The sequence below is a fragment of the Pygoscelis adeliae genome, unplaced genomic scaffold, assembly GCF_000699105.1.
Source record: "Pygoscelis adeliae isolate BGI_AS28 unplaced genomic scaffold, ASM69910v1 Scaffold14, whole genome shotgun sequence".
NCBI lineage: Eukaryota > Metazoa > Chordata > Aves > Sphenisciformes > Spheniscidae > Pygoscelis > Pygoscelis adeliae.
This window is the reverse complement of record NW_008825109.1, coordinates 21302113-21324489: the sequence shown is the minus strand read 5'-3', so window position 1 is coordinate 21324489 and position 22377 is coordinate 21302113. Positions and strand designations below refer to the sequence as shown.

The window sequence follows — 22377 nt, the reverse complement described above, 5'->3', positions numbered from 1 at the left end:
GCATTCATTCTTGCAGCGTAAACCTGGGAGTTAGGCTGGCTCTCTTCTCTGTCAGCTTTTGCCCATCACTTCTCTTTCTTGTAAAGATCACTCTTCATCTTGCAAAATTCTTGCCAAAAAAAATACACTTGTCCACCCATTTCACCACTGGCAGTAAATAGCCGAAATTAATAGTGATGTACTTGTGTGTAATTGGATAAGGTAAAGTTCTGTGGAAGTCGCTGAAGTAGGTTTGTGTCAGGCTGTGTTTGAAAGCAGCTGTGTTTCTTGTGGTGCTCTTTTCTTTTGAGAAAATAATCGCAGTCATTGTGCTTGTAATCCACGTGTCAAGATTGTCTTTGCTCGTCATGCTTCACAGAGAAGCATGTATGTGCATTTACGTATGCACGCGTGCAAACAGGGCTTCCACAATCAGTTGAGATTTCTTGTTTCACACTGGAATTTGTTTTACATTAAGTGCTTTACTACTGTGTCACAAGGTGTAAAAGTGTTGAACCCATAATTAACACGCCTTAACAGATTATTGAGCATGGCTAGGAACATGCTTGGCACTGTACAGAGTGCGTATGAGGATATCTTTTCTTTATTTTGAGATTTTTTTTTTTTTTTAAAGTAAGACTGAAAACGCAGCAGGGACATGTGCACATAATAACTGGATGGAGTCCCAGTCTCTGTGCAGGGAAACATATTTTGTAGCATACTTCTTTCTGTAGGGGCCAAGTGCTGAATGTGTGCTGTTTTACAAGTGATAATACCGCTGTGAATTGCTAATTTCCTTCTCCCCCGGCTCTGTACCCACATACCCACTTCCCCACGGCCAGAGTTTCATCGCTACCAGTCTTTTGTGCAAGGGAAGGACCTGCGGAATTTCGTGTGGCTGGTAGTAGGACTCCTCTTTGCAGGGAGGATTATATTGTGCCATGTGGGAACACACAGCATCCCCTAGCAGGAGGATCTTGCTGTTTATGTGGTGAAACCAGCCTTGACATCATGCTCTTCCCCACTGCGTGGGTTTTTCCTGTAGATGATGCAGGAAATGCTAAATATTGGTCTGTTTAAATATTGGTCTGTTGTGGTCCCTGTTCCTCTTTCTCCCTGCCCCCGCCCCCACCCCCCACCCTTTCCTCTCCCCTGGAGGGATTTCTGTGGGAAAAAAATGTGGAAAAGGTGTCCCGTTCCTCCCTTAGAGGGGGGGCAGCAAGTCAGCATGCTCTGAGCTGATGAACCCTCAGAGGACGCCTCAGGCTCTGTTGAGGTGCAGCAGCCAGCAGGGCACTTTGCGAGGGGTCTGGGGCAGGTGACTGACCTGGATCCATCTTCGGGGAGAGGACGTGGCATAAGTTTTGGCTGCTGTCTCACTTTTTTCTGCTACCCTTGACTTTTTCTGGGGACCGAGCCTTTCTGCCAAATCAGGGTGGGAACACAAGAACCATCTTCTCGAGCTTGGCCTACACCCTTGTGCTGCTCCTGTGTGAGTGATGGGCAGCATCACGTCGGTTTTTCAGGGCTGATATAAAAACATGAACCCTACCATCAAGACCACGACCCTGTTAAATCTTTGGGTCAGACTTTCACCAGGGTTACCTCAGTGACTGCTCCTCCTAGGAGCGGGGTCATGAGCTGACCCTGGAAAAATTCGTCCCATAGTTGACGTTGCGGGTTCATCTGGGGCGCTTGGTCTCCCTGTCTTTTTCTCCAGGACACTTATTTGCAACATAACCTCTGTCCTTAAAACATTCCTAGGAGCCACAAACACAACACAGAATGATTTGTTTCTGCTCTAGCGCTTTCTTGAGGAAAGGGTAGGATTTCCAGGAGGAGGGAAAGGGGTACCTGGTCTTCTCCCAAGCTCATTGTCTTTCTGATTCTGGAGATGTTTTGCAGGCAGCACTGCCTGCCCTGGGGAGGAGGCTGGAGGTAGAAAGGAAACTGGGCAGTGCGGAGTAGGCAGAATGGGCTATACAGTGGGACATGGGATTGCAGTGATCCAACATTTATTGGATCCAATATATTGCTGGCACCTCATAATTTTGGTATCGTTTGGCATGCCACATATTTAAATTGTGATGACTGGTTAATATACTGATAGCATGGTTCATCATTCTACCTATTTATGGTGACACATGACATCAGATTGTGCCATAAACATGGGAGAATCAAAGTATTGCTCTTTCCTGAAGCATGCTTGAGCGACTTTGAACTAGTGTATGCTTTGTAGCACAGAATGCCATGGCTGGGCCACAAGTTTTTCATATGCCTGTAATACAAATACATATAAAAATTCTCTGTAGTCTGTAATACAGCTCAAAGGGCAGCTGATTTAGACGTGCTTGAGTGTTAAGGTCAGGAGATCACATTCCATAGGTTACTAGATGAAAGTGCTTGAAGAGGGTATAGCATAAATATTTGATTCATATAGAAGGGATTGGTGCAAATCCTTTTGTCCCTTCTCCAATGATGTTCTGTAGGCAAAGCACCGTTAAGAGAAAAAAACCACCAAACAACAGGAAACTTGTAATTTCTTTGTGCTGAAGAAAGTAGGACGGTAACATAGTGTATTATTGTTGAATTCCACTAAAATTCTTCTCATGGGATACACCAACTTCAAGAACAGCTAAGAGAACTAATGTTTTTAAATGTAAAATGACTCATAATGCATGGGCTCTTCAAGTTGGGTTTAACATTGTATGCAAACATTGCCAGCTGGTGGGGATCTTTCTGGATAAATAAGAACTATATTTGTACAAGAAGGCTTGAATGATGTATTTCAGATGCATCCTGATTAGCATAAGCCATTCACTTTGCAAAAGAATAACAAGAATCCCAGAAGTGTAGATAATTTAATAGTTCTCTTGTTCTCTTTATCCTGTCTTTCATCAGCAGACTGACCAATCTTTTTGGTTATTTAGAAATAAGGTTGCATTGCTTTACTGCCATGTTTTCCGAACCATGACAGTGAAATTGAGAATTTGCAACCCCCGAGTTCTCAAAACGTAAATGCTTCTCCCTCTTCTACCCCTTCCTTTTGTCTCCGTTTGAGTGTAATGTGATTTATTTTTTGGGGGGGGTGGTGGTTTTGCTGGTGGTTTTTTTGATGGAACAACTTACACCATTTAACTCTGTGTAGCACCCGGCACTATGATGTCTTGGTCGATGACTGGGGCTCCCTGTCACTACAGTGAATGAACAGCTGAAGTAAAATTTCAGCTCGTTAAAGGCTTTGTTTTCTTAACGTGGAGCAAAATCTGATGTAGGTTTAGGTTGTTGCCATATTAATGTATATATAGAGACAAGTCTTTAATTCTAGAATTATCAATGGTCCAAGTGTATTTTAATACTTTTAGCTGTAAATGAATTTATGTGTTCATACCTCTCGAGGCAGAACTCTGTTTTGCAGTTCTTGCTTCATTCTTACTGACAGCTTTTAAAGAGCTGCAGAACTGTAACCTGATGGAAAGACAAAGCCCAATATAAGAACGTTCTTACATGTTAAGAGTTTGTATTAAACTAAAACGTGGCTCCAAACACCTGTAAATTACGAGATTCTCTGTTCAGTGCAGAATATGGTGTGTGTTAGGTTCTGTTCTGAATTAAAGAGAAAACTATGACCTTGTTCCTGGCAAAAGGTTCCTGGATTATTAGATGTTCCCACTTTGGGGTGAAGTGTAAATGCTTTCAGAATAAAGTTGCCTGTTTTTCCCCATCTAACTGTTGTTGCACATTCCCACATTTCAAGGTATTTTCAGACATTTACTTTTGGAGAAGTCTTCTCAAAGGTTTCCTAATCAAAACGGCCTTATGGATTTCTCTTTTTTTCCTCCTTGCTATTGTGGACAATCTAGTGGGAGTGGAATGTCCTTGGTTGCCAATGTTTGCTGCTAGGTATCCCCCTTCCATGGAGACCAAATGTTTATAATAGTGTGAGAACAGCCATTCTTGGTGATTGGCAATAAGGTTGAAGGCTCTCTTTCACCTCTTCTATCCACTGAAACACAAGAGAGGACTTGCATCTCTTGGTTCTTCATAGAAGTGTTCCAAATTGCCTATTGCTGGGGTTATAAAGTTTCAGGAAGCACTAGAGGATTTGTCAAAATGGTTTAGTCCATTGTGTTGAATCTGGGCCACAACCGATTTCTGTAAGCTCATTTTCTGCTTTCAGGAATTCTTTGCTTGTCTTTCTGATGAGTAGTTACTTTCTAGATGAGACTTTCATCTGCCCATTGTGCCTGATCTTCTCTCTGTATGTGCCCCATATATGGCATCATCATATTGTAGGCTTTAAATCTGAACAGGCACATAGCTGCCCTATGAGTCCAGTTTGGCTGCAGGAGCTTCTCAGTTGTTAAACCTTCTTAGACAGGAGAGAGTGTATTCCCAAACAGCTCTGGAATGCAGTGCCGGCCACAGGAAGAATTGCATACTGCAGCCTCCACGCTACGGCCATGCCTTCAGCTTTTGCAGAAGTATTTGGTTCGTGCTTTGACCAGATCTGATGGTGAAATTGTATCCATGTGAAAATACTGTACTGTATGGAGAAGTCTAAAGTCAGCAAATATCCAAATCTTGCACATTACTTGGCTCTCCAGAGTAGCCTTGAAATGTAATCTTCAAGACAGAAAAAAAAATCTCAACAACTTTGGGGAATAATAATGTAAAGGAGCTCCTAGGAGCAATTAATTTTTAAATATGCAATATCATATTTGTCTTACTTGCCTACTATGCCTGTAAGTGAAAGGAGTTTTTCAGGGTTGATGAAATTTGTGTTCACTTGGATGTAATTTTTTAAGTAAGAATATATTTGAAACTTACCTGTGTATAAATGGTCATTCAGGGCAAACCAGGCATTTGATGTAAGCGGGAGATGGGTGAATGAGGAATGAATAGGTGAATGAACAGGAATAGGTGAATGAATAGGAATGGAGAAGAAAAAGTCGTGAACAAAACAAAAAACTGAGAGCAAAATAAAAAGGCCTGTGGAAACAGCTCTCAAAGCCTTAAAATCATGTCTTAGTAGGGTAGCGGTTATGTGAGGTGCTTACCTTAAGTGAAAGAAGAACGTGTGCTGGAGTCTCCTGGGGATCATGAGTTGTGGTCATCCTCCATGATGGTTGTTCAATGCGTCATGTTTTGTTGTGAGCAGCTCCCGTTTTGCTAGGTTGGCACTGGAAAAGTGAGTGCTCTCTCCTGTTTCTAATCGCTGAATCGTCTCATATTTTACTGGCACGCAGTCTGCATTCTTGGTCCTGCAGAAGGGGTTTAGAGATAAATACTGCCATTCATACTTGTTGCTTTTTTACTTTCTCATCCTCTCTCAGAATGACTGTTGTCTTGTTTGGTTGTGTCTAAGCTTAAAATAACCTTTTATGTTTTTAAAATACTAAATATTTGACAATCTTTGGGAGTTTGGAGAGGTCTTTGGTCATTCTCCATGCTAACTACTGTTTGACTATATAAGGTTCATCAGTATTGGTTAGATTATAGAACCAAGACTTTGTTTAAACTATTAAAAAGTTCACTGATCTAATAAAATTGGTTTTCAAAGGCCTTGCTATTATTTGTATTCGCAAAGCACTTACAGTGTCTAATTGTAGACCAAGATGTCGTTGAGCAGTTCTCTTATATGAATGTCTGTGAATTAAGTCAATTTAAGTTTTTGTTTAATGAATTAATTAGCATTTGTAAGACCTTGTCTACGAGTTGTATCACAGTAATTTTTGTTTGCTTTAAAATGCTTTGTGTCTCTACACAACTTGTTCTTTAAAAGAATTACTTAATCTCTTAGGATTATTTACTGTAACCCTCAGGGAAAGTTATTCCACGTTTCAGTGACTTGGTTTGGTGGACTTTTCCTGCCGTTCTAATTTGGGTGGTTCTGTGTCCAGCTGAAACTAATTTTCTTGCTTCATACTAGGGCTAGCCCGTCTTGTTGTGGGGCTTGGGAAAAACAGGGTGGGAAAACATATCTTCCTAGTTTTCCCATTGTCTTTTTGAAAAGAAACAAAGCTGAAACCTCCTCCAGATTTCTGGAGAGACAGAACATAAAAACAGTGTAAGATAGCCTGCGGAGGTGCACAATGAAATCATCACAGCTGAATGCTGATATTCATATTAGGTAAAAACAAATTTGAAGCACTTTTTACTGCAGAATGATAAAGGTTGAAGAGACTGAGAGCAATTATGTAGTCTCTTCCACGCTTCCTTTGGGTAAGGTCGGGGAACCGTAGAGAGCAGGCAGAAAAGAGTACTCCAAAGTTACATGAAAAAAACCCAGCTTTTACTGTTGCCGAGTTGGGATCAGGTGTGGAGCGCTCAGATCTTGTTTAAAAAAAGAAGTAGTAATAAAAGAATCTTAGCACCCATGGGGGAAGAGTGGATTTACCACCTGGTGAAAGGCCAGTGCATTTCTCATTTGGGGAACTGGAGTGGCAAGAGAAAATTTGTATGGAAGGCCACTGGCCCCATCCCAAACTGCTCAGGTGGCATTTTGAAGGGATGTTTCCATGTCCATGGAACAATCTCAAAAGGCTGAAATGGAGATCAGGGCCCAAGATGGTGCTTGTGGGAGGCAGACAGCTCTGAGGGGAGCACTTTGGCTATGTGTTGCCTTGCGAGACACAGGATAGCAGGTTTTCCAGCCGGAGTGAGGCCCTAGCAGTCACGTCCCTTCCCTGTTCCTCAGGCAGTGGCGAGCTCAATGCATTACCTGCTGCAAGCACTGCTGGCGTTGACTACAGCTCTGAACGAGAGCCGGGGCAAGGTTAATTATTTTGGATTTGTGCTTAAGGAGCAATGTGTTACCCGTGGTTTCTGCGTATTCAGTGAAGTTCATTTTAGCACATCTCAGTGCTTAAGTGCCATAAGATCATGGTGTGTTATTAGTTGCTGATGCTGCACCATCAAAACACAAACTTGCAGATTTTCTTCATTAGGGGAATATTGTGTAGCTCTAACTTTTTGTTTCTGCAGCTGCTAGGGATACCTTGCAGAAGTATTTTGTCCAGCTGTAGAAAATACTCAGAAAGTTCCCCTGCCTTCCGCTTGCACACGTTCTGGGATGCCTACATCCTCAATCAAAACCATTTAGGTAGGATCTATGCTTAAAATATTTGCTGCTCCAGTTATTATGGAAAATCTTTCCAGTAGTGATGAAGTTTATGTTAGCAAGGAAGAGAAGTTTTGCTTGTATGGCTTACACAAAGTTTCCTAAGTAATATACCTAAAAACAATTATTTCCTAGTGTAACTGCAGCTGCTTTAGAGTGGTTGCTGGAATAGTTACATTGAAAGAAATCGATTCCCTGAGTGACATAGTTGTTGCAACAAAAACATACATGTAGGCCAGGACTGAGCCAATCAACGCTGTGCTAAAATGAATGTAGTAATATCTTCCTCCCAGTGTGGTGGTGAGGCTTAATTAATCATCTTACAGGTGATTAAAGGTTTTTAGAAGGTGCATATGAAAAACCCAGGTGGTTATGATAAAAGAACAACACCAAAACCACTTTTATAACATCCTTACTTTCTAAAAATTTGGTGGTCTGGATCTTCTGTTGGTTTTACTTTTAAAAAAAAAGATGCAGATCCATCTTTTTAACCCGTGCTACCCATTGAGATCACAAAATGGGCTTGCTTCGTGATATTGGGTTCTCCCAGTACTGCATTAGGTTTGTTCCCTTCCTTGAGCCACAGCATCTCAGAATGAGCATTGCCAGCTCTTTTAGGCTGACAACTGATAAGTTAACTGTATTTTAACTGTTTCTTTTTATAAAGGAAAAAAAAAAGCAGCCCTTTGAAAAAAGGAGGGCCCATGCCCACTTGCTTTCCGTATTCTGTGACTAGTCCCATTAAATTCTGTAAAACTGCTTTGTGAAATAAGAAGAGCTCCTCCATATGGGGGCTTAAAATAGTTTAAATTGTGGTAATGCTAGAAAAAGCCAGAAAATTCCATGCTAAAGTTAGGCCATAGTGATTGTTTTCTTCTCTACACCCTTCTCCACCTGCGGTTTTTATTTTGTGCCAACTTATAATACAAATTTTCAGGGTGTCACAACTGACATATAAGGAAAAACTACCTTAAGGTAGCATAAAACAGATATATCTGTTTGGGGTGTGTATTTCCATTGTTTTCAGGACTTAAGCTTTTAGGTTCAAATTTTGACTTTATTTTTAATGTAGATGGTGATTCTAATCTTTTTTTATCTCACCAGCAATTAAAACAGCCTGATCCTATCGGTAGGGACAAATGATGCACTGTCAACGTTTTGCTCCCTTCTGATAATGCACATGAAACTGGTTTGCGTGTTTGAAGATTACATTTTACTCTCACATGGTTTTCATTATCTGAGAGCCCCGAGGAGAGGCCTGGACTAAATCAGTGAAGGAATGGAGAAACCACACAATGCAATGAAAATGGTGCTGAGGCATACTTGGGATAGTTGTGGGACAGGGGCTGCTGACAACAGAAGCAGGGCGCTGCCTGAGTGCTAGCAGCAGCAAGAAGTGGAGCATTCTTAAAAGACAAAACAAAACTTGATGTTGAATTAAAATTGTGGCTTGGGTTTACAACAATTCCCCAATTCTACAAGGATAATTACTGGAAATCTGTGAAGTTCGAAGCAGATAAATCTTGCTCGGTATGCGCTGGGAGGCAGTCCTCTGAAATGAGACCTGATGTGACTAAACCTGTGTAAGCTTGATCTGGTTTTATCAAGAAGACATCTAAAAGGCGAGATCTTGGCCTTTATGAAGTTAGTAGCAGAGCTCCTGTCGCCTGTGCTGGAATTGGTGTTTCATTAAATATGCAGAAATTGCAGTACATGCCACTAAAGGGTTGTCTCTCTGCAGATGTGTGAGTAGTGCTTGGTAGTGCTGCATAACAGTTTAAGTAACTGCATGGTGTGATGTATTCACGTGGAAATATTCCCCAAAACAGCTGGATGAATATGCCTAGACTGGTTTTGCTATTAGACCAGTATATTCAGAATAAATCCTCCTGCCCCTCTGACTTTTGAAATTTTATGGAGGAACTTGAAATTCCATAGCATTCTTATCAAAATGCTTAAAAGCCACGAAGCATTCCTATTTATACCAGGCTCTGTAAGTGTTTATTCCTCTCTTTTTTTTTTTTTTTTCCTCCTTTGTAATATAAAACCTAAATTATGTTGGTGAAGATTATAGGTACTTCCCTGTGAAGAAATCGATACTTTATAGTGAGGGAGCAGTAATTCAAAGGTCAAGTAAGGTCTTGCCAGTTTTTTCCTTAGAGATATTATTTAGGGGGGAGTCTTCCTATGTTGATGTCTTATTTATCTCAAGGCAGACCAAGCGACTTGCTTCTTTTTCTTCAGGCCTGCCAGGCTTTCTTGTGCTGTTCTGTGCCCAAATCCCAATACCATGAGCGTTTGAGGAGAATGGTTAGTGGCTATCGGCGAGGCAGTCTTGTCCTTGCTGAAGGTGGACTCGGTTTGGCCCGGAGAGTTGTTAGAACCGTGATCAATCTTCAGGTGTTCTGGTGGCCTCTCGCTATAATTGCCTGATGATCTAATATAATGGGTATGCATATTATTTGCACCCCTCCGGGTGACATTGTTCTTGTTTTTAGCTAAAAGAAGGAAGATTTTCTTGTTTGCCCAGTGACTCTGTCCTTCTGGTATGAAGATGAGTAATGTTGGCACTGCTCCATGCACCTGCTCAGTGCCACCCTCCAGGATCACCTGAGCCACAGTCAGCAGATCTAGGCAAGTAGGGACGGAATGGTTGAATGAAAGCTAGGGAAGTGTTTATGGTTGGAGTCTGAAACCCACTTTTGGTTAGGAGCAGGTGCTAAAATGCTATCACAACTCTGGGATTCGTTGTGTGCCGCCTTGCAGGTTTGGGTGTTGGTGCCAGACGTTGGGAATCTTTATTCTCAAGGACTCTCCTAGCGTGTATTCTCTCCCTTCCTTCTCCTTGGGTAGGGCTGAAATAAAAGGAAGAGCATTCAGTGATAACCTGCACTATTCATTAAATAATTTTGGACCTCGCCCTTGTGAGTCTGGTGCTCCTAGCCACTTCAAAGTGAGTGTGTGTGCAGAATAGCCATGTTTCCAGTGGTCTTACAGACACTCACGTTAAGTGAATTTTGCAGGATCTGGCGATCAGCCTGCTGGGTTTTGCGTAGGCCATGTAGCAGAGCCATATTTGTATTAAACAGTGGGTGACTCAGCATGTGAGCTGGTCTTTGCGATTGCCCGGGGACTTCACAGCCAGTCCTTTCTATGCTATCTCTGTTTTGTGTTCCCCTCCTCTATTGCAGTGTGCAGGTATGTCTGAAAATAACTCTGCACCTAAAAAAACAACCTAAGACTTCATCTAACTGACAGCATCCCATCACCTGTTGCCAACCAGGATAAGCAGTATCATCTGCTTATGCACATGCACATCTTTTAAGAAAAACACAGAATTACTTAGCAAAATTTACTGCTCGAGTTTGAAGTCTGTCACTGTCACTGGATTGTTTTGTGTATGAGTGACACAAAATTTAGTAGTAAAACTGAAAGTGCTTAACTGTACTCAGCCCTTTTGGGGTGGTGAACCTGTTCCCATCCCACCTGATGCGTAAGCTAATTAGCTTCTTGGCTAAGCAGTAATTCTGGGCAAGTATGTACAGGCTGTCCTCACAGGGACTCTTGCATTCCTCTTAGTTTCACAAGCTAAAGAAAGATGCTTCTCTTTGCTTGTGAGGTTATTATTGCTCCATGCAGGTTAATTGAGCTATAGCATTGTAGCCACCCATCAAACAATGGTGAGTAGCTCACTTGTCTAAGCTTGTTTATTTTTATAATGCTGAAAAATATTTGCATGCTGCACAGAAATGTGCTGCTTTGGTTCCTTACAGCCTGGCAGTATTATCATTTTAAATTCTTCATTAGTCTTTCTTCCTCACGAGGGACTGGCAAGGTTCCTGTGCATAATTACATGATGTTTAAGACAGAAGCCTCAGCTACTGAGTTTTTACACGATGCCCTGCAAACGTGGGTCTTTTCTTCCTTAAATAGTACCTACGCTACCTCCCCTTTTATGCCCGTTCTTGATCTCAGCATGGTTACGTGCAACACTATTTGCAATTCCTGTGTTAGTTCTACCAGTTCTAGACTCTGATGTTTTGCTCAAGAACATACAGATATAAAGTTACCATGAATAATTTCAGACTAGAAGTTAGAATAAGGTAGTAAGATGATAGAGCTACGATGCTCAGGAACAAACTGCGAAATTGGTTCAGCCTGGGAAATCTACCTCATAGTGGTTCCTTGGAACAGAATTGGTCTAAAACTGAATTTTCCACTTGAAAAGCAAGGTGTTTCTAGGCTTTGTGGTTATGAAGAGTGCACCATCCAATCCATAAGCCAGTACAGTTTTGCAGAGTTGTTGGTAGTCTGTATTCAGCCCTATCCATTGTAATGGATTTAGGCTAAACCCCCAAATATGTCTGTTGAAAATGTCTACAGAACCTATTCCAATTTCCTTCCAGCTCTCTCATAACAACTTTTCCAGTGCACCTCACTAATTTCCATCTTTGGCACACTGAAAACTGAAATTGCTGGAAGAGCCTAACACAAATAGAATTTGGTGTCCAAATAAATAACACATGGGCTTCAGTACCGATTGTACTGTTCATTTTTCTGTTTCATTACATAAAAAAGTTAACTCACTGGTTCTGCCTTGTGTTTCCAGCTCACTCAGAAAGCAGATTCCAGGAATGTTGCCACCCAAGTTAGTTGCACAAGATTTTCTTTGTTAATTAAAAATAATGGGATAAAACTGGAAAAAATAGGCTTAGTGCTAACAGTTGGTATTTAAAGAAAGTTGATTTGCTGGCCAGAATATCTTCATATTGTATCTCAGTCCACCTTTTGTTTTGAATTTCCAGGCTGATTCCTAGTTTACATCCACACTAAAATTAGTAGTATTGAGTTCCAGCAAATACTTTCAGTGTGAACTGTGCCCTCCCTTCGTCGGATCAGCAGAATAAGCTTGTATGGCTGTGAAGTGAAATTCTGTGTGTGAAATGGTTGCATACAGAATTATTTCCTTGAACGTTTGAAGGAGCCAAACGTGCACAGATTGAATTTGTCTGTTGAGAAAATCTTTAAGGCAGAGAGGCGAAATCTCAGGCTGGGTTATATCTTTGTATTAAAAAAATAAATGCCCCCCCGCCTTAGATTTTTCCAGTTGAGACAAAAGAAATCTTTGGGTGGAAAGGCAGCATCATATTGCATAATAAAAGCCTTTTTATGCGCTAATAAAAAGGGTTGCTTAGGGCAACTTTGTTTAAAAAAAAAAAAAAAAAAAAAAAAAAAGAAGAGTCAGTGATGATACTGGTATGAGGAAGACGAGGAATCCTTAACTTCTGTTGTGCAACACTGGGAAAAGAGACTATAAATTGCTCTAGTTATCTGCTATCTTAATGCCTGGTTTAAAGGTTCTTTACTGCATATTTGCTGGCAGCTGTTTTCAATATATCCCTTTCCAGCTAAGTCACCAGTTAAGAATTTGACATTAGATGTTTTTTTCAACCACCATCTTGAAGTACCATACCACACAACACAGCCTTGTTCCCTAGTTAGATATTGTTCATGTGCCTTGAAATTGCTGTTGACACCTCAAGTATTTAACTTGCAGATCTGAGATAATTTTTCTTGGGTGTGGATGTGTGCCATAATAAGACAGAGACAGAAGTATCCACGTCTGCATTCCTTCACTACATCTGTTCACTTTATTTTTTGCAACATACCAGGAAATTAAGTTAAATTATACATCTCAATGAATATTTTTTATTTCACTAGTTCTGTCTTAATTGCCTGCCCTTAAAGTATAAGCACACCGAATGCACAAGTATGTTCCACTTTTGCGTTGTTTGCCTTTTTCTTTAGGACACCTTTAGTAGTAAATTTAACTGTTTCTTGAGTAACACGCCTAAATACAATTTTTCTATGTTCTCCTGATTGTCCCCTCAATGGTTAAAGTTTCTTTAGTGCTTTATATTCTGAAAGGGAAAAGTAACGTAATTAAAGAATGTTTTGGGAATTAGAGCTGTGCTCTGCAATATATTTCTGGCATATACTTTGTCAGTGTCCTTTTCTTCCCCTCACTTTCCCAGCCTGTAAAACAAAGCCAATATTCGTATACTGATCATTCTCACAGTCATTTCTGAGGCATGATTTGTTGAAGCTTATAAAGCATTTAACCATATCACCTTTCATCAAAGGATTTCTGCTGATATAGTTTGAAATATACAGCACCACTGGAAAAGGAGCCATAATTACAGGGTATCATCATCTGTGCTGCAGCTTTCATTCTTAGCAAAAAAATAAAACAATGGAGTTAAAGAATTAGCGGGTTTTAATCACTGTTTCACTTGGAGGCACAGATGGGACAGAGCATTACTTGGCAACATTTAATCTTGGAGCAGAAATTGCCATGATTAAAGCAGCAGCTGGAGTAGATTGCTAGGGACAGGGGGGTTCATTCATCCTAAAGGGATCAAAATTGTTGGGCTCTGGGAGAAAACAAGAAGCTACAAAAGAAAAATCTGAAATATGGGCCAAGGTTTATTATTTCTAGGGTCTCATCTGCTGATTAAAATGATGTTTTCAATGCTTTCCTCAGAATTATTTTGGAAGCGAGGAGAGTATCAAGTGATCTGGCCTACTGAAGAGGAGACTGAAGCCATCTCTGAGTGGAGATTTTGGACTTGCGGGAGGAAGGCTGTGTGTGTGTCCCCCATGTGGCAGAACTGCTCGTCCTTACCAAGGAAGTCAAAGTGAAGGAAATAGGTATGTGCCACTTCAAATAGGATTTCTGAAGAATCGTGTTCCAGGCCAGTTAACAGGGCCTGAATTCCTAGTTTGGTGAGGCAGCCTGGGATGAGGTGGATTTTAACTTTCTCTTCATTAACGTTTGCAGAAGGGTTCTGTCTGCCTGATGTGTTACAGGGGTAGACTCCTGCCGTAGGCTGGCCTGAGGGAGGAAACTAGGTGGTTGTGGAAACATAGAACAAAGCAGACCCTTCAGGTCTCCTGACTCCTGCAGTCCATTGCTGGTTCTGCCACGGAACAAGCTGTTGGGACTAAGTTACCTTTTGCTAAGGGACAATGTTATACAGAAAAAAGGTGTCAAAATAAAGTGCCGGAATACCAACGTGCGTTCTGCTGTCAGGGCAGAGCCACAGCTTAGCCAACAAGTAAAGCATACTCTCTATTCTGAATTGTTCTAGCTCAAAAGTAGCTCTGCTTTTAGTTAAATGTCTCAAAGGTGTCATTAATTTGGGATATTTCAACTCACGCAAGGCCAATGGGCTTGAGTTTCCATGACAAATTCCCGACTCCACTGGGAGACTGAGCGAAGTGTAGTCACTGTTGGTCACTGGCTTAATCTGTACTTAGGATGTGCTTGACATTGGCTCTTTGTGTTTCTCTCATTGGTACACAGTGTTTTTTCCTGCCGCTCAGAGATCAGACAACTCTTTTTCCTCCTCTTGCCTTTGCATGCATTCAGCTGACGATATTTAGATGTGTGAGGATTGGTTGCTTTTGTATAGCAGTAAGTTAGAGTCCTCACTTGCACCAGTACGTAGTGTTTTCTGCAGCAGGGAGACTAGGTGCTGATCTCACTCTGGTATTTCATAACTCTAAAAACCTGCTGGGTAACGAGGTATTCATTAATTGCTTTAAACGATCTAAGCTAAGAGATTTCTTTTACTTCCTTTGAACCGTATACTATCTCAATGGGCCTCTTTTTTTTTTTTTTTTTTCCTTTCTTCCTTAAAACTGGCAAATTGCTGATTTCACCGTTTAATCCTTGTCTTCCTGGAAATATGGGAAGTGTATTTCACTGTTGGTAGCCCTAATTGTAAAGCAAAGAGGTCTTAGGCATTTTTACCATCATCTTGTGAATTACAGGTCTCCTTTCTGCCTGAAAGCAGCCTTGCTGTCTGAGGTATTCGGCATGCATCCCTACAGCTTGCAGTCGATTGATATTCCTATAAACTTGCAAGTCACCTTTCATCACCTTCCGAGGCTTTGCCCCCTGGCATGCAAGTCCTTCTTAGGTCAAGGGCCTTAATGACCCCCATTGTTATGGGAACCTTTGGTAATCTAACCTGCTTTTTTTCTGTATTTCAAGCCATTGCTCTTAAATGTCTCTTGCTTGATCCACTCAGGCGCTAATAACCGTGTCTCCTTTCCTTAGGTCAAGGGCAGCTTTTACATTCCACCCAAAAGGCACCACAGTTTGAGATGAGGAATTCAGAAGAGCAAGCAGCTACGACAGTTTTACAGCGCCTGCTGCAGGAGCAGCTCAGATACGGAAACCCAAATGACAACCGTAACCTTCTTGCCTTACACCAGCAAGCCACAGGAAATGCCCCCCCTTTCAACAGCACTGGGAGTCCAGCATCTCAGAACGAAGGGCTGAGCTCCCAGGACCACCAGCTTGTGACTCATGCTGCCCGTCAGGAGCCCCAGGGCCAGGAGATACAGGTGGACAACAGCATCATGGAGAAGCAGCTCTCCCCGCGACTTCAGAACAGTGAGGATCTCCCGACCTATGAGGAAGCCAAAGTCCAGTCACAGTATTTCAGGGGCCAGCCGCATGCTAGTGTCGGGGCAGCGTTTTATGTAACAGGGGTCACCAACCAAAAGATGAGGACTGAAGGGCGGCCCACGGTTCAGCGGGTGAGCCCAGGGAAGGTCCACCAGGATGAAGGACTTAAGGACCTCAAGCAAGGGCACGTCCGCTCCTTGAGCGAGAGGCTGATGCAGCTGTCCTTGGCCACCAGCGGTGTCAAGGCCCATGCGCCTGTCACAAGCGCGCCGCTCTCCCCCCTCTCTCCACTTTCTCCTCAGCAGTCCAGTGACCCTTATAAAAATTCTGGCTCCAATGAGTTCTACAAGAACGCAGTGCAGCCCCCTTCCCAGCCCAACATGAAAGGAATGGAGCAGCGGGGTCCTCCTCCAGAGTATCCTTACAAAAATGTGTCCACCCCGTCTATGAACTGCAAACCTCAGGACTCGGGACATTTCTATAGTGATCATCGTATGAGCCAGCAGGGACGATCTGATGGGCCTATGATGAGGTATCAACATCCCCCCGAGTATGGGTCAGTCAGGTAAGCAAGATCTTAAAACAAACTCCATGACAGCCACGTAAGGAAAGACAGTATAAGACTCAGTCCGTTGCCCTCACTCCTGAGGCAAGTTTTCTTTCAGCAAGGATCCCATCTTTATTATGTGAGACGACATATTGTGTTCAGCTACAGACTGCGTCTGGAAGAACTGTAACCTGTTTCAGTAGCTTACCTAGAGAGGCCTGACTCTTCTTAAAAAAAAAAAAACCACAAACGAAAAAAAAACCCTAAAACGAGCCAGCTTGATTTTAGGGCATAGGGAAGCTTAATGCTGAGGCTCCAGAGCCTTACAAAAGGTTTGCTACAAAAGCCAAGGTTATGGTGTGATTCACTGTAGAAACTTGCAGTTACTTACTGCAAGACTTAAGCTGTTCCTTAATTACATCTGCCCAGACAAAAGAATTTTTTTAGGTTTAAACTGCATCTAAATGCTACGTAGGAGAGGAGAAAGCAGTAATGGTGCAGGTAACAAAAATCACTTGAGCTTCCTTTAGAGTTTTTCAAATTTTATTTTCAGTGGACCAAAGTGTTGGAGTGGAAAGTGGAGCATGCTTTGTGCCTCATCCCAGACTTGCTTGTTTAGCTTTCGCTAATTTTCCTTGCATCATTTGAAATCTCAGCCTGTTCTGGTTTCCTCTAGATAAGGAGCCAGATTTGGCTTGAGCTAAACACTGATGTCCGTGTGGGTGAAGAAGTTGTTTTATTCAGGTGGGCTAAAAATACGGCTTTACCTGTTTCCTTACCATCTCATGTCTGTCCAAGACCAGGTGGGATTTGGTATAATGATTTTGGGCTCATTTTGAAGCTAAAAGAGTAATACAAAGGAGCAACAGGAGGGGCGTTGCTACATAGGTAAATGGTGAGGTCTCTGTGTATTTGTGTTTGCACATATCGTATAGTATTTTGAGGGGAGCGTGAGGAAGAAACCAGTCTGTATTTGGGAACAGAGTCTGTTTGAATTTGCTTTGGGGAGTTTGAATCTGCTCAGAACCTTCCTAGTCCTATGGGGAGCTATTTTCAGAGTTTGTCCACCATTGTTTGTGATCTGAAATGACTTCAGCAGCATACAAGCCTGATGAAAAGGCCCTTTGATCTGGCTAAATAAATAATAAAGAGGCCAGGAAAAGGGGAAGTAAAGGGTTTAGGGGGGGTAATGATTGTAGAAGTTCGTTGCAAATGTTTTTGGAAATTCAAAGGCCTCAAATCTCTGTGCACACAGGAAAGGGAAACAGATCCTTAATGGTTATGCTGCATCAGAAATACTCATAATATTATATATAGTGAATCTGAGACGTAGCCTGCTTGCTGTTTAAGGGAGAGGTATTTGAAAACATGCCAACAGTCAGCTCCTCTAGACAGGGTGATTTTTGTCTGTATTGGATGGATCCTGGCTGCTTTGAAAGAACATGGAGGGGGGGGAAGGAGGGGGAGGAGAAAGGTTCAGCTGGCAAGGTTTCCAGTAGGGGAAGCAACTGAAATTTGTCTTCAAAGCATTGGGAATCTAATGAGGTTACTTTTTAACCTAAATAGCTGCACAGAGAAGAGGTTTCCTTTGCAAGCAAATGCTGTAGCAGTAGAACAATTGCAAGACTAATCCATAAATTACAGAGCAGCGTAGCAAAGGAAGGGAGCGAGTCCTCTATTCCCCTCCCTCTCCCACACACTTTAAGAGAAACTGTCATTTAGACAAGAAACCTTCTGTGTTACTAAAGGTGCAGCTGGGTAATGGTGTGAGGATTTTAAAGGCATACAACTTTTGGGAGCGCGTTTGCCTCGCACCAGGCAGTGCTAACGAGTGTCTTTGCTGGAGTAATAAAGTATTTTCGGAGACTCCAGTTTTCCTACGCTGCAGCTCTGTGTTTATCGGGATTAATTTGGATTGGTAAATGTGTGCATTTTTTGAATTGTGCGTCAAGGAAACAAAGCCCCTTCTTTCTGCTCATGAAGCCACACCCTTTTCTGCGGGTTTTTCCCCTCATTGTTCAGGGGAATTTGAGGGTGACCTAACGATGCGGTTAAATAAAACTCGTTGAGCAAGATAAACATTGGGGAATTCACAGCATTCTCATGCTTCACCCTCCCCAGTCTGGGAAAGGAATGGGCTGTGTGGTAAGTTTAAACCAGTCTGCAAACAGTTTGCCTCACCTGCTCTTGGGCGGTGTAAGTTTGGGAACACGTATATGTTCGTAATGATGGTGATTTAATGTAAATACTGGGCATGCCGGAGGCATCTGTGCTGTTATTTGGAAATTTTAAAGGAAGTTCATGCTGGCTGCATGTGAAGCTCCAAAATCCTATTCTCTCCCTAATATCTCAACTGCACTTTAGCATTGGTGATGAAAACAAACCTTCAGGTCTCAGAGGAGAAGATGGGTGCCTTGGGCTCAGTGTCCTGTGGGGTTGCAAGGTCTCCTGTGGCAGAACAGCAAGAGAAGGGGCTCCTGTTGTTACGGTTTTGGGTGCAGAGGAAGCTCACTGTCTCGCTGATTCAAGTGCCATCCCCTGTTCGGAGCCCAAATGACTGAGCTCTTGCTGTGGTGATTAATCCTATTGACTTCACAGAAACTTTTTGAGAAAGCGGCCTGCAGAATTTGTCCCATAATTAGTAAATCACTTCTGTGCACTGTGTTCCCCTGAGCAGCATCAAAGTGGGGGATAATCAGGTATGACTAGGAAGCAGAACAAAAATGCATGTTTGATTTCAGCTGCCTAATCAAGCGGAGTCTGCTCCCTCCTGCAGTCAGCGTTTCCCGGTTTGTGCAGGAGGGCTGGGGAAGAGAGGGCAACTGTAGCTTCTTAAACATGAAACAGGCAGAAGAAGCTGGGAAGGCAGAAAAAATTTTAATGAGCCAGAGACCTTTCCTGATCTCTTCATTCTTCTGCCCTCCCCACTTTGTTGCTCTACCCGCAGATCTTCTGCGTGACTTGATGTTTGCAATCCTGGCAGCCTCAGGACTCCTGATGGCTAGGTTTGCTTGCAGAACTGCCCTTACTCCATATCTCTGTCTTCATGACTTAAAAGCTAATGTGACCCTTGTAGTTGCAGAGCCATAAATCCAGGTTTGTACTTGGCCCGCGTGGCGTGTTTCTCCGATACGTGCCAGGGACTGTAAGAGAAGCAGAGATTCTTGCATGATACAGTCTTCGGAATGAAGTGTCCCTTAAAGTTAAGCTTTCAAACTTAAACACTTGTGGGAATTATTGCTCTGAGTTTTTTTCCTGCGTTTGAGGTTTTCAGGTCTTTATGACACTGAGGCGAATGGAAGGAGATTGCATGATTTTGTTTTCCATGTGTTTTGAGAGTCTCTCCGCATTTTTGCATGAAGTAGTTAGTTCGGATATAATTTTGATTACTACTGCAGGGTTACCCGAGGACTGATTCTCTCATGGAGGGAAGTTTTTACTACCATTCTATCAGCAATTGTGTTAGGTGACCCCAGTAGTGATTTGTACCTTAAAATTTTGCAGTCTGGCTTAACAATCTTGAAAAGTCCGGTTGCGTTCATTTACCTTTCTGAATCTCTCAGTCCAAAATTGGTTTACCAGGGAAATAAATTCCGCAATTCTCATGTTAATCTGAGGGATCTCAGAGCCAGGTATTTTGAACCCACAAAATATATATATAAGTATTTTATAAGCCAAAATTGAAAGTAGTGGGGATACTAAAACATTCTTTGGACGTGTATGTAAAAGTTTGCATACAAGATCTTAAAAGGTCTAGTTGTCACTGTGAGGTTATTAGGATTTTTTAATTTTTTTTTTTTTAAGACAGGATGTATTACCCCAGTTGCGTTATCTCATTTTGCTGGGGATATAAACGCATTTGTGACATTTTGGAAGCTCTAATGCTGTCGGTAATGCAGCGGAACTAGAGGCTCCCAGCTCTCATGTTGTAGCTTGAACCCACAAGATTGGTATAATTTCAAGATGTGAGAGGCTTTGGATGTGAGTGCCAAGATGCTGGAAATCTTGGAAATGTATCTGGTTTAGAAATACTCAGCCATGATTTCCTAGAGTTGTTCTTTACAATGGGTTTAAAAAAATGTCATTACCAGGCATGTCAGTACAAAGACTGTCCCTTCAGAATTTAGCTGCTGCTGTTGTTTTTCTTTGGCCATCTTTGTGTTCCTTTTGCCATTTCCTTGTGCTCAGGTCCTGCGGAAATGGCAAGATTCTGCCCATGCGTCTCTGATGGCAGAATAACGAGATGCTTTTACTCAAATAGCTCAAATTGTTAACATTGGCATGTAAATAGTCCTCATTAGGCCCATAACATTAACACACTGACATCAGCGAAGTCAGTCTCTGAGTAACTGCTTCAGGTTGTTTTCAGACTGGAAGAGAGTATTTTGTAGGTTCAGAATTGGAAAGGTGTTTTTTTGCATCCATGAGGCAGACTGGCAACGTCTCTCTTTTGATCTGACCTCTGTAGGTCATCATAGATTACATGTCACAGCAAGGTTATTCCCTAATTGATTATAACATCAAAACAGAGGTGCATGACATTAGGTAAAGAATAAGCTCAAGGAGACGAGTGCTTTCTGAAGATGCAAAGTTTTAACTCTGCACAGAACTGGGTGAGCTAAGAAAGGAGCTGGAAACTACCTGAGACAAACCAAACGACCTTGGGCATGGCATGTGACTGTTTTGCCTCATTCTTCATTACGAGAACTCGCAAATAAAGGTAGTGAAATAAATGCAATGATAAGTAGAGCTGACCTCCCAGGAGGGGAGGAACCAAATTGCTGCTACTAAACGGAACATTCCTGAGGAAATTAATTGCTCATCTCTCTTCTGCATGACCCGTGAGATCCTCATGCTGCATATGATCATTTCTGGGGAAATATAGCTCCTGAAATGATGTTGCTGACAGGGACCACAGTCACCTGAGTGTGAGAAAGAGAGAAACAGTAACTAGAGCAGTAATTATTTGTTTTTCCGTAAATGACAAAGGCTAGATTTGTTTCCCTGTTAAGGAATTTGAGCATCAGCTTGGAGGTTTCTATGCACCTTCTCTGCTGGAAAGCAGGGAAAATGAGATACAAGATGCATAACATTGAAATAGCGAACCCTGCGCTGGGCTGAGAACGTATGAACTCCTACATGCGCTGCCAGCCAGATGTGAGTAATGCAGACGTTTCCTCTTTGGATGGGTATGAAGAGTTGATGCGTTCTTTCTGCAGAGAACAGGAAGGATAATGCTGAGTGTTTGCACATCGGTTGAGAAGCCCGTTGTGTAACCCTTTAGTTCCCAGTTCAGCTTCATGCTTGCTGTTGTCGATTGACATGCCACTAACACTCTTGGCGTGGTGGGAGAGCTATGCTGCGGGCTGTCTTGTACATCCAGTACCCCTCCTGCACTCAGCAGTGCAAGCGCATAGGGCCCTTCCTGTGAACACAGACAACCGCGGGGGTATTCTGTAGCAGCTATGGCCAGGTGGAACAATAGTACGTGCTTTTCCAGCTGCAGGGTTGAACTGCATCCCGAAGGGTGGGAAATTTAATCAGAAGAACTGGAGTGTTTCAGAACACGTTAAACTGCCAGACTGGGTCTGCACCAGGCTGAGGTCTGTGCTTAAAAAGAGACTGGCTGCAGCATGGAGAGGGGAGTGACTTCAACTGTTAAGAATAAAGAACGTCCAGAGAAGTTAAAGGTTGGACGTCTTTGGAGGAGGAAGCAAAACCTGCCTCCTGAGGTCATCCAAGCACGATAAATCCACACAATCTTCTAAGAGAGGTTTCTTACTTGGCTAATACAGCAGAAGTTGAGCTGGGGATCTCCAGCACCTGGGAGACGTGAGCTGGTGTAGCTTGGAGTTATTTCTGTGATAGACTCGAGCATGTTACAGATTGCTAGATCGGTCTTTGATATCCTATAGAGGTTATTGTTAGGAGCAGTAAACACACCTACTACATAGGACTGAGGGTGGTTCTGAATCAAAAGGCTGCTTCTGACTCTTAGGTTGGTTTTCAGATCCTTTAACTGTCTCATTTGACCAGGCTGCAGCTTGTTGGTTGGTATTTCAGAAAGCTGGAGTCAGTGGTGCTGGCATACTAACATAGAGCTTAGCCAATCCCTTTAACTCTGTATCCTGAATTGCAGAAGAAAATTCATTGTTTTCTCCATGAGAGATGGCACATTTCAGGACAGAACAAAAAAGCCCATTCCTAACAGTCCTCAGTTTAGCTGTTGTATCCACAACCTGTAGAGAA

The 22377-nt window shown here is 42.4% G+C and overlaps 1 protein-coding gene across 1 annotated transcript in view; it reads left to right on the top strand.

Moving 5' to 3' along the window:
- The first annotated feature begins 13659 nt into the window (after positions 1–13659).
- The window catches only part of AMOT (angiomotin), a 34292-nt gene continuing 25574 nt past the window's right edge, over positions 13660–22377 (top strand). Inside the window, exons 1-2 of the mRNA XM_009327844.1 lie at positions 13660–13813; positions 15228–16146. Of these exons, the coding sequence (XP_009326119.1) occupies positions 15275–16146 (872 nt within the window). The 5' untranslated portion in view covers positions 13660–13813; positions 15228–15274. The remainder of the gene's footprint in view (positions 13814–15227; positions 16147–22377) is intronic.